The 13,661-nt window shown below is 40.3% G+C and overlaps 1 protein-coding gene across 3 annotated transcripts in view; it reads left to right on the top strand.

The window, feature by feature from the left end:
- The first annotated feature begins 212 nt into the window (after nucleotides 1-212).
- The window catches only part of insyn1 (inhibitory synaptic factor 1), an 80,944-nt gene continuing 67,495 nt past the window's right edge, over nucleotides 213-13,661 (top strand). The window contains exons 1-3 of one of the 3 annotated variants that reach the window (XM_073928697.1): nucleotides 213-700; nucleotides 864-1,111; nucleotides 3,010-3,750. In XM_073928697.1, the coding sequence (XP_073784798.1) occupies nucleotides 3,607-3,750 (144 nt within the window). In that variant the 5' untranslated portion in view covers nucleotides 213-700; nucleotides 864-1,111; nucleotides 3,010-3,606. 3 annotated transcript variants of the gene reach the window in all.

Genomic DNA, 13,661 nt, shown 5'->3' on the forward strand with positions numbered 1-13,661 from the left:
AGTGTGAATCTCGCTACTGTCTCTTTAAAGCTCGCGGTCCCTCCCCACCCCAGCATCACAGAGCCGTCTCCGCGAGCAGCCAAAGCCTGTCCATAAACTCCAGCCTCTTCCTCCCTCCATCTGGCAGAAAGAGAGAGAGAGAAAAAAAAGAGAGAGACGGGTGTGTGTGTGTGTGTTTCCACAGGGTCTCGAATCAGCAGCATCTCTCTCTCAGTCAGAGTCTGTCGTCACGGCGACAGGAGGTGTCTGTTCCACAGCAGCATCACCGGAGAGCTGGAATCGGAAGCTGGTGGTCGCCGCAGCAACAAGAGCATCCTCAGGATTCCAAGGCTGCCGATCGGGAATGAAAGAGTAGTGGGAGCGATGTCTGATTGTCCTGCTTCCGCCGCCGCTTCACTTTCTCTCTGAAGGACAGCTCTGAATGAACCCTCCTTCTGACTGTGGGCGAGTGTGACTGCGTGGACAGAGAAAAGGGAAGACATTAAAGAGTGTGTGTGTGTGTGGTGATTGGGAGGAAGACGGTGTGCGTGTGTGTGACTGACGCGGCAACAAAACGAGGCAGGATGATCTAAAGCCGAGAACTGAATTCCCATTGATTCCCCGGGAGGAAAGGAAAGGCAAACCTGCACGCACTTTTCAGAGAGTGTGTGAGAGACCGCTGTGTGTGAAGTGTGTGTTTCCAGCGGCCGTTGGATTTTTGGTGTGTATCTGTTCTCTTCTCCGTCTCTCTCTCTCTGTGTGCTGTAATTGATTTGATGTGGTAAACTGGAGCTTGATTGTGAAGATGATGTGTGTGTGAAGTCGAGGGAGATGCAAACAGAAATGATGTTAGCAGGTGAATCGCTGTCCTTCATGTCTTCCAGGTGAACGATTGACAATTGGGGCTAGTTTTAGTCTCGTCCTGGAGATTTAGGAACGTGGAGCTCATCGGATGACTTTTGGAGAACTCAATCTCATCCTGGGTTCTGCAGAGCGTCACAGGGATGTAGATTGAGATCCCTCACTAATGAAATGGGTGTGAAATGTGTCTCTGACCTGATGGAGAGGATACGGCGTTCTGTCTGACACCCCGCGGGGGGTTACGTGTGAAACGTTCATCACAACACTTATCGTAAGTGTAGTTGCGGCTTTGCCAGCCGCTCTGACAGCATTAGTCGGTTGCCTTGGTTGATCATTTCAGACATGCACAAATGTGCAAGGACAAACACACACACACACACATGCACACACACGTGTGTGTTCGCACATTAAAGGGATCGTTCACACTGAAATGACAGCACATACTCAGACTTGAGAGATTTTCTGATGAACACACATGATGATATTTGGAATTCTGTGTGTTCTTCCTACATTGGGAGTCAGCTTTCTCCTGAAAATGTCAGTATTTGGTGAATAAATGTTCATTTTTTAATGAACTATCCCTTTAAATCGGTGATGCAGTAGATAGTGCTGTCACCTTTCAGCAAGAAGGTCGCTGGTTCGAGCCTTGGCTAGGCATTTCTATGTGGAGTTTGCATGTTCTCCCCATGTTCGTGTTGGTTTCTTCCGGGTGCTCCGGATTCCCCGAGAATATGTGGTGAATTCATTCATTCATTATCTTGTCGGCTTATTAATCCAGGGTCGCCACAGCGGAATGAACCGCCAACTTATCCAGCAACCCATCTCTGGGAAACATCCACACACACATTCACACACACACACAATTTAGCCTATCCAACTCACCTGTGCCACATGTCTTTGGACTGTGGGGGAAACGCCAACTGAGTCAAGGTTCGAACCAGCGACCTTCTTGCTGTGAGGCGACAGCACTACCTACTGCGCCACTGCATCGCCCATGTGGTGAATTGTCCGTAGTGTATGTGTGTGGTTGAGTGTGTATGGATGTTTCCCAGTGATGGGTTGCAGCTGGAAGGTCATCCGCTGTGTGAAACATATGCTGGAATAGTTGGCGGTTCATTCCACTGTGGCGACCCCAGATTAATAAAGAGACTAAGCTGACAAGAAAATGAATGAATGAATTCATAAAATAAACAATAAGGCTTATTAATCCAGGGTTGCCACAGCGGAATGAACCGCCAACTTATCCTGCAAGTTTTTACGCAACCCATCTCTGGGAAACATCCACACACACATTCACACACACACACTCATACACTACGGACAATTTAGCCTACCCAATTCACCTGTGCCACATGTCTTTGGACTGTGGGGGAAACGCCAACTGAGTCGAGGTTCGAACCAGCGACCTTCTTGCTGTGAGGCGACAGCACTACCTACTGCGCCACTGCATCGCCCATGTGGTGAATTGGATAAGCTGAATTTTCCGTAGTGTATGTGTGTGGTTGAGTGTGTATGGATGTTTCCCAGTGATGGGTTGCAGCTGGAAGGGCATCCGCTGTGTGAAACATATGCTGGAATAGTTAGCGGTTCATTCCACTGTGGCGACCCCAGATTAATAAAGGGACTAAGCTGACAAGAAAATGAATGAATGAATTCATGAAATAAACAATAAGGCTTATTAATCCAGGGTCGCCACAGCGGAATGAACCGCCAACTTATCCTGCAAGTTTTTACGCAACCCATCTCTGGGAAACATCCACACACACATTCACACACACACACAATTTAGCCTGCCCAACTCACCTGTGCCACATGTCTTTGGGCTGTGGGGGAAACGCCTACTTAGTCGAGGTTCGAACCAGCGACCTTCTTGCTGTGAGGCGACAGCACTACCTACTGCGCCACTGCATCGCCCATGTGGTGAATTGTCCGTAGTGTATGTGTGTGGTTGAGTGTGTATGGGTGTTTCCTAGTGATAGGTTGCAGCTGGAAGGGCATCCGCTGTGTGAAACATATGCTGGAATAGTTGGCGGTTCATTCCACTGTGGCGACCCCAGATTAATAAAGGGACTAAGCTGAAAATGAATGAATGAATATCCCTTTAAATGAAAGCACACACTGTTTTTGTGATGGCGCTAACATGCTCCTCTCCTCTTTTCTATTTTACAGAAAGAGTTCAAGGACGAGTGGAATATGTGACCTTTTCTTCTCCGCTTTTTTTGGAATCCAAAGGACTAAATATATCGTATTTTATTTTTAAAGCAACACTAATCAGTCATCCTATGACTCCAAGGCAGCTTCGGGGAGTTTCCTTCTTTCCTCCATGCATTGGATTTTTATGAAAGCCCATTCTCACATCATGAGGATCATCTTCTGACACTCATCATGCCTTCGCACGACCGAGGAGTTCTCCATCAGAGACGGCAGTGTTAATCAATGCAAACGCATCTCTAAAGCCCCCCGACAAACATGCATCAGTGAAACTCGCCCATTTCAGTGGAGTTTGGTGTGTATTTGGATCTAATGACTCCAGCATCTTCCGTTCCCTCTGCGTCTGGAGCTCCGAAATGCCCCCAAATACACAGCAAGAAGAGGCTTGACCCCAGACCCAGGCGTGTTTTAAGATGTTGAAGCCTTCCCGCGCGGCCCGAGCCCCAGATCGGATCAGTAGCACTGCGGCTCCCGGAGGCCCCAGACATGGATGGTGGCTCGGCCCGGCCCTGCCCTCAGCGCTCCGCACCCCGGCCCGTGAGCAGCTTTTGAAGGATGTCCCAGAGCCGAGCTCCAGCCCGGGAACCCTCTGAGACCCCCAGTCAGAGAGAGCAGATCCGCAGCCACATGAAGATGGTGATCCAGCAGCTGGAAGGAATCCTCAAAGAGCTGAAAGATGTGGCACATGAACTGCGGGAGGTAAGACTCGAGGGTTATTGCTGGATGTCTTATTTTTTGCTGTGATTTTGAGACTAAATGTGCTGGTTTGAAGAGTGTGTGCAGTTGGTTGCTAGTATAGTTTGATCGCCACTCTGCTCTGTTGGTTATGTAAAGGTTGTGTGAGGTAAGACTTGTTTTTTGCTGGATTTTTGGTGCGCTGTTGAGGAAAATGAGCTTATTTATAGATAATAGTTAGCATATAGTTTGATTATCTGTCTGTTATGTTACTTATTTAATGGTTGTGGGAGGTAAGACTCACTTTTTGCTGATTTTTGGTGCGCTGTTGAGGCAAAATGTGCTGGTTTAGCGCTCTGGTGTGTTAATTATGTGTAGATTCTGGGGGTAAGACTCACATTTTGCTTGTTTATTGGTGTGAAATGTTCTGGATGTTCAATACACTTAAATGTGTGAAGGTAACTTAATCAAACTGTGTGAAATCCTGCATTTTCTACAGTGTACAGTATGTTACCGTTCCATTGTATGCATATGTATGTATAGGGAGGTTAGACTGTTTGATATTTGGTGCTCCGTTTAGGCAGAATGTGCTGATTTACAGTTAATAGTTAGTCTAGTTTGATTACCGCTTCTTATGTTACTTATGTAAAGGTTGTAGGAGGTTAGATTCACTTTTTTGCCTGATTTTGGGTGCAAAATATGCTGGTTTACGGTGCATGTGTAGTCAGTAGAGGGTATTGTTATATTACCGCTCCTGTATGTTATTTATTTTGGTTGTGGAAGGTAAGACTTTGCTTTTTGCTTGTTTTTTGGTTCTCCGATGAGGCAAAATGTGCTGATTTATAGTTAATAGTTAGTCTAGTTTGATTGTATGAAGTTAGATTCACTTTTTTGCCTGATTTTGGGTGCAAAATATGCTGGTTTATGGTGCATATATATTCATTTTCTTGTCGGCTTAGTCCCTTTATTAATCTGGGTCGCCACAGCGGAATGAACCGCCAACTTATCCAGCACATTTAATTTTTTTTACGCAGCGAATGCCCTTCCAGCCACAACCCGTCTCTGGGAATGGTTAATCTATAGTCAGTAGTTAGTATTGTTATTTTACCACTTCAGTATGTTCGGTACATAAAGGTTGTGTGAGGTAAGACTTGCTTTTTGCTGGATTTTTGGTGCGCTGTTAAGGAAAATGAGCTTGTTTATATAGATAATAGTTAGTATATAGTTTGATTACCGCTTCATTATGTTACTTCTTTGTCGATTGTGGGAGGTAAGGCTTACTATTTTGCCTGATTTTTGGTGCAAAATATGCTGGTTTACGGTGCATGTGTAGTCAGTAGAGGGTATTGTTATATTACCGCTCCTGTATGTTATTTATATAGGTTGTGGAAGTAAGACTTTGCTTTTTGCTTGATTTTTGGTTCTCCGTTGAGGCAAAATGTGCTGATTTATAATTAATAGTTAGTCTAGTTTTGATTACCGCTCCATTATGTAACTTATTTATAGGTTGTGTGAGGTAAGACTCACTTTTTTGCTTGATTTTTGGTGCAAAATATGTTGATTTATGGTTCATATATAGTCAGTAGTTAGTTTAGTTATTTTACCACTTCATTATGTCACTTATTTATAGGTTGTGTGAGGTAAGACTTGCTTTTTGCTTGATTTTAGGTGCTCTGTTAAAGCAGAATGTGCTGATTTATGGTTAATTAGTGAGTATAGTTTTCATCTCTGATGTATGTTACATTTTTGCTTTTTTGGTATGTTGCTTTTTTGCTTGATTGTCGATGCTCTGTTGAGGCAAAATGTGCTGGTTTAGTTCATGTATATTTAGAATTGTTATATTTGTTCATTATGTGTAGGTTGTGGGATGTAAATTTCACTTTTTGCTTGATTTTTGGTGCTCCGTTAAAGCAAAACATGCTGATTCATAGTTAATAAATAATGTAGTTTTGATTACGGCTCTAGTATGTTGGTTTTTTGTATTTTGTGGAAGGTTAGACTCACTTTTTTGCCTGGTTTTTGGTGCAAAATACACTGATTTATACTACATGAATAGTTATTTTACCACTTCAATATGTTTGTTAGATATAGGTTGTGTGAGATACGCTGGATGTTCAATACACTTAAATGTGTGAAGGTAACTTAAACTGTGTGAAACCCTGCATTTTCTTCAGTGTACAGTATGTTACCGCTCCATTGTATGCATATGTATGTATAGGGAGGTTAAACTGCTTGATATTTGGTGGATCAGGCTGGCATTTCTTACACTGTATATTACCACTCCACTATGCATAGGTTGTGGGAAGTAAGACTCATTTTTTACTAGATTGTTTTATGTGCAACGTGTGCTGGATCTTCAATTATCTTAAATGTGTTAAGTTAACTTAAACCCTGCATTTCTTACACTGTATATTACCACTCCACTATGCATAGGTTGTGGGAGGTAAGACTTTATTTTTGCTTGATATTCAGTGCTCTGTTAAGGCAACATATGCTGATTGATAGTTATTAGTAAAGTTTGATTACCGCTTCATTGTGTTATTTATTTATAGTTTGTTGGGGTAAAACTCTGTGTTTTTGCTTGATTTTTGGGGTGATGTGTGCTGGATTATAGTTCATGTATAGTTAGTCATTAGTATAGTTATTTTTCTGCTCTGGTACATTAGTTATGTATAGATTGTGGATGGTAACGCTTGATTTTTGCTTGATGTTTGGTGTTCTGAGGCTAAATGTGCTGGTTTAGTGCATGTATAGTCATATTATTGCTCTGGTTTGTTTATTATGTGTAGATTCTGGGGGGTAAGACCCACATTTAGCTTGTTTCTTGGTGTGAAATGTGCTGGATGTTCAATACACTTAAATTCGTGAAGTTAACCTAATTAAATTGTCTGGAACCCTGCATTTCGTACAGCATATATTACTGCTCGAGTATGTATAAGTTGTGGAAGGTAAGACTTTGTTTTCGTTGGTATTTTGGTGCGCTGTTGTGGCAAAATGTGCTGGTTTAGTGCATGTATAGTTACATTACAGCTCTGGTTGGTTCATTATGTGTAGATTGTGGGAAGTAGGACTCATTTTTTACTAGATTTTTTTTTGTGCAACGTGTGCTGAGCGTTCAATTCTCTTAAATTAGCTTAATTGACTTAAAGCCTGCATTTCCAACACAATCTCACGGCAAGTCGTAACTTTTTTGCTTTGGTGGCTTATTCCTATGAATTTGCATGATCTAATTCGTACCATTTAGTACGATTTGCTCATCCCCCAATGACGGTTGGGTTTAGGGGTGGGGTTAGGTGCCACGCCTCCTTTTTAAAATCGTACAATTTCGTATGACTGAACTCGTACAAATTACCCACTAAACTGGCAAAACGTAAAACACTTGCTTTTCTCGTGAGATCAGGCTGGCATTTCTTACACTGTATATTACCACTCCACTATGCATAGGTTGTGGGAAGTAAGACTCATTTTTTACTAGATTGTTTTATGTGCAACGTGTGCTGGATCTTCAATTCTCTTAAATGTGTTAAGTTAACTTAAACCCTCCATTTCTTACAGTGTATAATACCACTCCACACTGAAAAAAATTATTCAAAGATGATTCCTTGGATTTACTCAATTTCTTTATGTTAAGAGGTGGTAAACAATTTATTTGGGCTGAATTTAAACAAACAAATTAAGTTGAACATTACTAAACTTAATTTGTTTGTTTAAATTCAACACAAACAAATTGTTTGCAACAGTTATGCATGCAACACTTTTATAGGTTGTGGGAGGTAAGACTTTGTTTTTGCTTGATATTTAGTGCTCTGTTGAGGCAACATATGCTGATTGATAGTTATTAGTATAGTTTGATCACCGCTTCAATATGTTACTTATTTATAGTTTGTTGGGGTAAGACTGCCTTTTTAGCCTTATTTTTGGGGTGATGTGTGCTGGTTTTGTAGTTCATGTATAGTTAGTCATGAGTATAGGTATTTTACTGCTCTGGTACATTAGTTATGCATAGATTGTGGAAGGTAACACTTGATTTTTGCTTGATGTTTGGTGTTCTGAGGCTAAATGTGCTGGTTTAGTGCTTGTATAGTTAGTATTAATATAACTGCTCTGGTTTGTTTATTATCTGTAGATTCTGGGGGGTAAGACCCACATTTTGCTTGATTTCTAGTGTGAAATGTGCTGGATGTTCAATCCACTTAAATCTGTGAAGTTAACCTAATTATATTGTCTGAAACCCTGCATTTCTTACAGCGTACAGTTGAAGTCAGAATTATTAGCGCCCCTGTTTATTTTTTTCCCCAATTTCTGTTCTGTTCTGGGAAGATTGTTTCAGCACATTTCTAAGCATAATAGTTTTAAAAACCTATTTCTAATAACTGATTTATTTTATCTTTGCCATGATGACAGTAAATAATATTTTACTAGATATTCTTCAAGACACTTCTGTACAGCTTAAAGTGACATTAAAAGGCTTAACTAGGTTAATAAGGGTAACTAGGCAGGTTAGGGTAATTAGGCAAGTTATTGTATAATGATGGTTTGTTCTGTAGACTATCGGGGGGGAAAAATTGCTTAAAGGGGCTAATAATTTTGTCCCAAAAATGGTTTAAAAAAAATTAATAACAGCTTTTATTCTAGCCGAAATAAAACAAATAAGACTTTCTCCAGAACAAAAAATATTATCAGACATACTGTAAAAATTTCATTGCTCTGTTAAACATCATTTGGGAAATATTTAAAAAGGAAAATAAAAATCAAAAGGGTGCTAATAATTCTGACTTCAACTGCATATAACCGCTTGAGTATAGGTTGTGTGAGGTAAGACTTCCTTTTCGTTGGTATTTTGGTGCGCTGTTGTGTGCTGGATTATAGTATATGAATAGTTGGAGGTTAGTACAGTTATATTAGCATTGCTTTATGTTAGTTATGTATATAAGACTCACTTTTTTGCTTGATTTCTGGTTCGCTGTACATTATTTCTAGGCCTCCTGGAATATATATCAACTAGTGATCCCGACTGTAAGTATGAATCCCTCACTGGATCTGCTTTTCTGATCAGCATTTGTGTATTCATCTCATTTCTGGAGAATAAGAGAGAGGGATCGCTGTTGATACTGGATGTATCCTCATATATACAATAGGTGCACTTTCCTTTTGACTATGACATGTGATACATGTGATTCATAGCATGAATAGGCACAGAGTGATTCTGTTGGAAAAATAGAAAGGGAGCACATAAGTGAGAGGCAGAGAAGAAGGGAAAGAGGTGTGCAAGGTAGGAGTCGGGCTTGGCAATGCAATAGTTATGTAAGCACTTTGTTATCGGCTGGATTCCTACTGTATTCTACCAACTGCCATGGTTACAAGATGAAAAGATTCCAGTGTGTGTGTGTGTGTGTGTGTGTGTGTGTTTAGGAGTGAGCTGACGGCATAGAAAAAAGACAAGTGTGTGTCAGCGTCAATGTCACATTTCAGCTGAATAGATGCGTGTCTGAGAAAGGTACAAGAAACAGACTTGTATATTTACTGACGTGCACAGCAGGGTTATTACACTCTTCCATGTTTAATGTTTTTATATTGATCAATTAAAAGTAAATAAATAAACAAACAGGTATTTATATGACACTTTACTCCCAAACAACACAACAACAATACAAGAAAAAAATACATGAAATAAAAATAATAACTCATCATTGTGGGAGAGAATGCATTCATCGTGTTGGAGAATATAGGACGGCTGTGGAGCTTTACGATAAGCAGTATTGATGATCAGTCGGATGGAGGATGTGCAGATGGCGAATGTTGGATAAAATCTTTAATTCTTGTGGCTGTTTTAGAGGACTAACTGATGGATGACACTCAGTGCTGAAAGATACTTGAGGGAAGCGTAATAATGGGGTCACATCACACGTAATGAGACTGCAGACTGCCTGTGTGTGTGTGTGTGTGAGAGAGAGAGAGAGAGGTTTTGCCTTCATTTTGAGGAGCCAATGTCCCCATAAGGACAGTAAAATCTGAAGTCACATACATTTTGGAGCTAGTCAATGGTACTTAAGAGGAAAATGGCCTAGTAAACATACAAAATAATGCCTTTATTATACTATTACATTGAGAGAGGGTTTCTGTGACGGGAGAGGATCCAAAATCACAATAAGCTCTGCTTAAAACCTGAAAATAAGTACATTTACTTCACTATTTAGGACACTTTTATTAAGTGTTTGAGTATTTTGGGCAGAGGGTTTATTTTACTTCACTAAATTACAGAACACAGTATTGTACTTTTTTAATCCAGTAAATGTCCCCAAAAAGTTTAAAGTTATTTTGAAGTAATTTAGCAACCCGCTTGTCCAAATGATCTATTCAGAGTGAGTCTCTAGTAAACAACTCACTGATTCAAATGATTCTTTCAGAGTGAGTCACCAGTAAATGACTCATGGATTCAAATGATTCATTCAGAGTGAGTCTCCACTAAACAACTCACGGATTTAAATCAATTCAAAGTGAGTCTCCAATAAACAATTAAATGATTTAAATGATCTGTTCAGAGTGATTTCTATTAAACAATTCCCTGACTCAAATAATCCAATCTTAGTGAATCTCCAGTAAACAGCTAACTGATTCAAATGATCTATTCAGAGTGAGTCTCCAGTAAACAACTCACTGATTCAAATTATTCATTCAGAGTGAGTCACCAGTAAACAACTAACTGATTTAAATGATCTGTTTAGATTGAGTCTCCTCTAAACAACTCACTGATTCAAATTTGTCATTCAGAGTGAGTCACCAGTCAACTCAATGTTTCAAATGATCTGTTCAGAGTGAGCCTCTAGTAAACAACTCACTGATTCAAATGATTCTTTCAGAGTGAGTCACCAGTAAACAACTAACTGATTCAAATGATCTGTTTAGATTGAGTCTCCTCTAAACAACTCACTGACTGAAATTACCCATTCAGAGTGAGTCTCCAGTTAACAACTCGCTGATTCAAATGATCCATTCAGAGTGAATCTCCAGTAAAATACTCACTGATTCAAATGATCCATTCAGAGTGAGTCTCCAGTTAACAACTCACTGATTCAAATGATCCATTCAGAGTGAATCTCCAGTAAACTCACTGATTCAAATGATCTGTTCAGAGTGAGCCTCTTGTATGCAACGCACTGATTCAAATAATCTGTTTAGATTGAGTCTCTAGTAAACAATTTACTTATTCAAATGATCTGTTTAGAGCGAGTCTCCGGTGAATAACTCACTTATTCAAATGATCCATTCAAAAGTCTCCAGTAAACAACTCACTGATTCACAGGGTTCTTTCAGAACGAGTCTCTAGTTAACAACTTACTGATTCAAGTGATTCATTCAGAATGAGTTTCCAGTAAACAATTAAGGTATTCAAATAATCCATTCTGAGTGAATCTTCACTAAACAACTTACTGATTCAAATAATCCAGTCTGAGTGAATCTCCACTAAACAACTTACAGATTCAAATGATTCATTCAGAGTGAATCTTCTGTAAACAATTCACTGATTCAAATGATTCATTCTAAGTGAGTCTCCAATTATTGAAAAGAAGGACTTGCGGTCATATTTCATTATGAAGTTTGTACTTTTACTCAAGCGCAGGTCTTCACTGTGTATATTTGCTGTATCGATGCATCAGCAAGTAGTTTTGCCTGCAGAAGCATTTGCTTACATCAAAACGAACACAATTAAAGCATCTCTACCCATCAGAGAGCAGAGAGGATTAACGCTCTTGGTGTTTTTAGAGCATACGTCTGCATGTGCTGGAATACGTGTGTGTGTGTGTGTGTGTGTGTGTGTGTGTGTGTGTGTGTGTGTGTGTGTGTGTGTGTGTGTGTGTGTGTGTGTGTGTTTATACCCTTTAACCCTGCTTGACTTCAAAGTGCTGCAAGTTTGTGCTGAGATGGAGAGGACTTACGTAACTCCACCAGCAACTTACATAAAACAGCACAAACAGCTCTGAATTAGTCATCAGTTCTGTCATTCTGCAGGAATTTAGCATCTCAAATCACATCTCCTCCCAAACTCAAATTCAGCAGCACGAGCGTTTGCTCCGGCACTGTTCTTTTTTAATTAATGCTAGCCGCCTCGGGCTAAGATCATCCTTGCAAACAAACGCCGAGGGAAATGCTGTCATTCTTCCCCCTTCGGCGTTCAAGCAGAAGACGTACACTGTAAGAAGCGATTAGTCGACTTTACTTTAGGAACGTGAGTAAATGTAGGGGCGGGAAGTTTGATGCATATTTCGTCCCCGCATAAACCATTGTCAACAGGAATAGTTTTTAATTGTGTGTAATGCAACATGCAAATAAGGGGGCGTGGCTATCTCAACCAACTCTTTGCGGCTAACTAATTTAAACTGCAAATCTGAGTACAGAATAAGCCTGTGTACAACATTCCTGAGAAGGGTCTGGCTGCGGAGTTGCACTTGCACCTTCAGGCTTGCGCTGTCAGGCACCCACGCTTCCTATGCATCTACACCTGCTCTCTCCTCTCACCTCACTTGCAATAAACACGAATAAACGGAAAGTAGTTTGCAGTTTGTTTGCGAATATATATATATATATATATATATATATATATATATATATATATATATATATATATATATATATATATATATATATATATATATATATATATATATATATATATATATATGTGTGTGTGTGTGTGTGTGTGTGTGTGTGTGTGTATTGATAAGTACATTTGATAAGTACATTTGCATCCATGTGAAATCCTAGTTTAGCTTCAATAGTCTGCACATGATCCCAGTCCAGTTTTATAGGTCCTCCAAACATAATGTCAAGATCCACTCGATAAGGGAACGTCTCGACTCGCTTAACGGAAAGAAAGCAGCACAGATGATGTGTACTGCAGAGCTGTTGTAAGGCAAGCATTCCTGGTTCGTTACGATCTGTTTATGTTACTATTTCAACTGCAGTGACCGTCGCCGTATATTGCCAGAAACTACAGTGAAACGCTTAGAAAAAAGGCACTTAGGTAAGGGTTACAGGTGAGAAGTTTGTTGCAACGATTTGCATTTTTTCCCCCTCAGGGAGACCCTTAAGTTAAATTACTGAAGGACTTTCATACAAGCAGCCACAGGTGGCGATTGTAAATAACTTGAAGAGGAAGCGCGGTTGCCTGAGCATGCAAGTTCGAGAGTGCAAGCCTGAAAGTGCAAGTGCAAATCTGCAGCCAGACTCTTTTCTCAGACATTTCAGCCAGACATTTCTCAGTAAATTGTACAGCCTCCCCCAGGTCCTAATGCCTGCCACCGCTTTACATTAGTCTTTAAATTAAAATTAGCAAACAACATGATGTTATGTCATAAAAGGTGTTGGTCTTATTACATTCATTCATTCATTTTCTTGTCAGCTTAGTCCCTTAATTAATCTGGGGTCGCCACAGCGGAATGAACCGCCAACTTATCCAGCAAGTTTTTACGCAGCGGATGCCCTTCAGCCACAACCCATTTCTGGGAAACATCCATACACACATTCACACACACACACTCATACACTACGGACAATTAAGCCTACCCAATTCACTTGTACCGCATGTGTTTGGACTGTGGGGGGAAACCGGAGCACCCGGAGGAAACCCACACAAAGGCAGGGAGAACATGCAAACTCCACACAGAAACGCCAACTGAGCTGAGGCTCGAACCAGCAACCCAGCGATTTTCTTGCTGTGAGGTGACAGCACTACCTACTGCGCCACTGCCTCGCCAGTCTCATTACATTTATTATGTTATTTTATTTTATTAAAAAAATAGAATTTGAAATAGAATAATAGTGAAATAGAATTTTGGTAATATATCGCCCAAACATACATGTTGCTTTTACAGTGTTTAGTTGACGTTACTTGAAAAAAATGTGAGAGAACTTGTTACTAAGGCTGTTAAGTTTGA

Source organism: Danio rerio, chromosome 18, assembly GCF_049306965.1.
Source record: "Danio rerio strain Tuebingen ecotype United States chromosome 18, GRCz12tu, whole genome shotgun sequence".
NCBI classification, from domain to species: domain Eukaryota; kingdom Metazoa; phylum Chordata; class Actinopteri; order Cypriniformes; family Danionidae; genus Danio; species Danio rerio.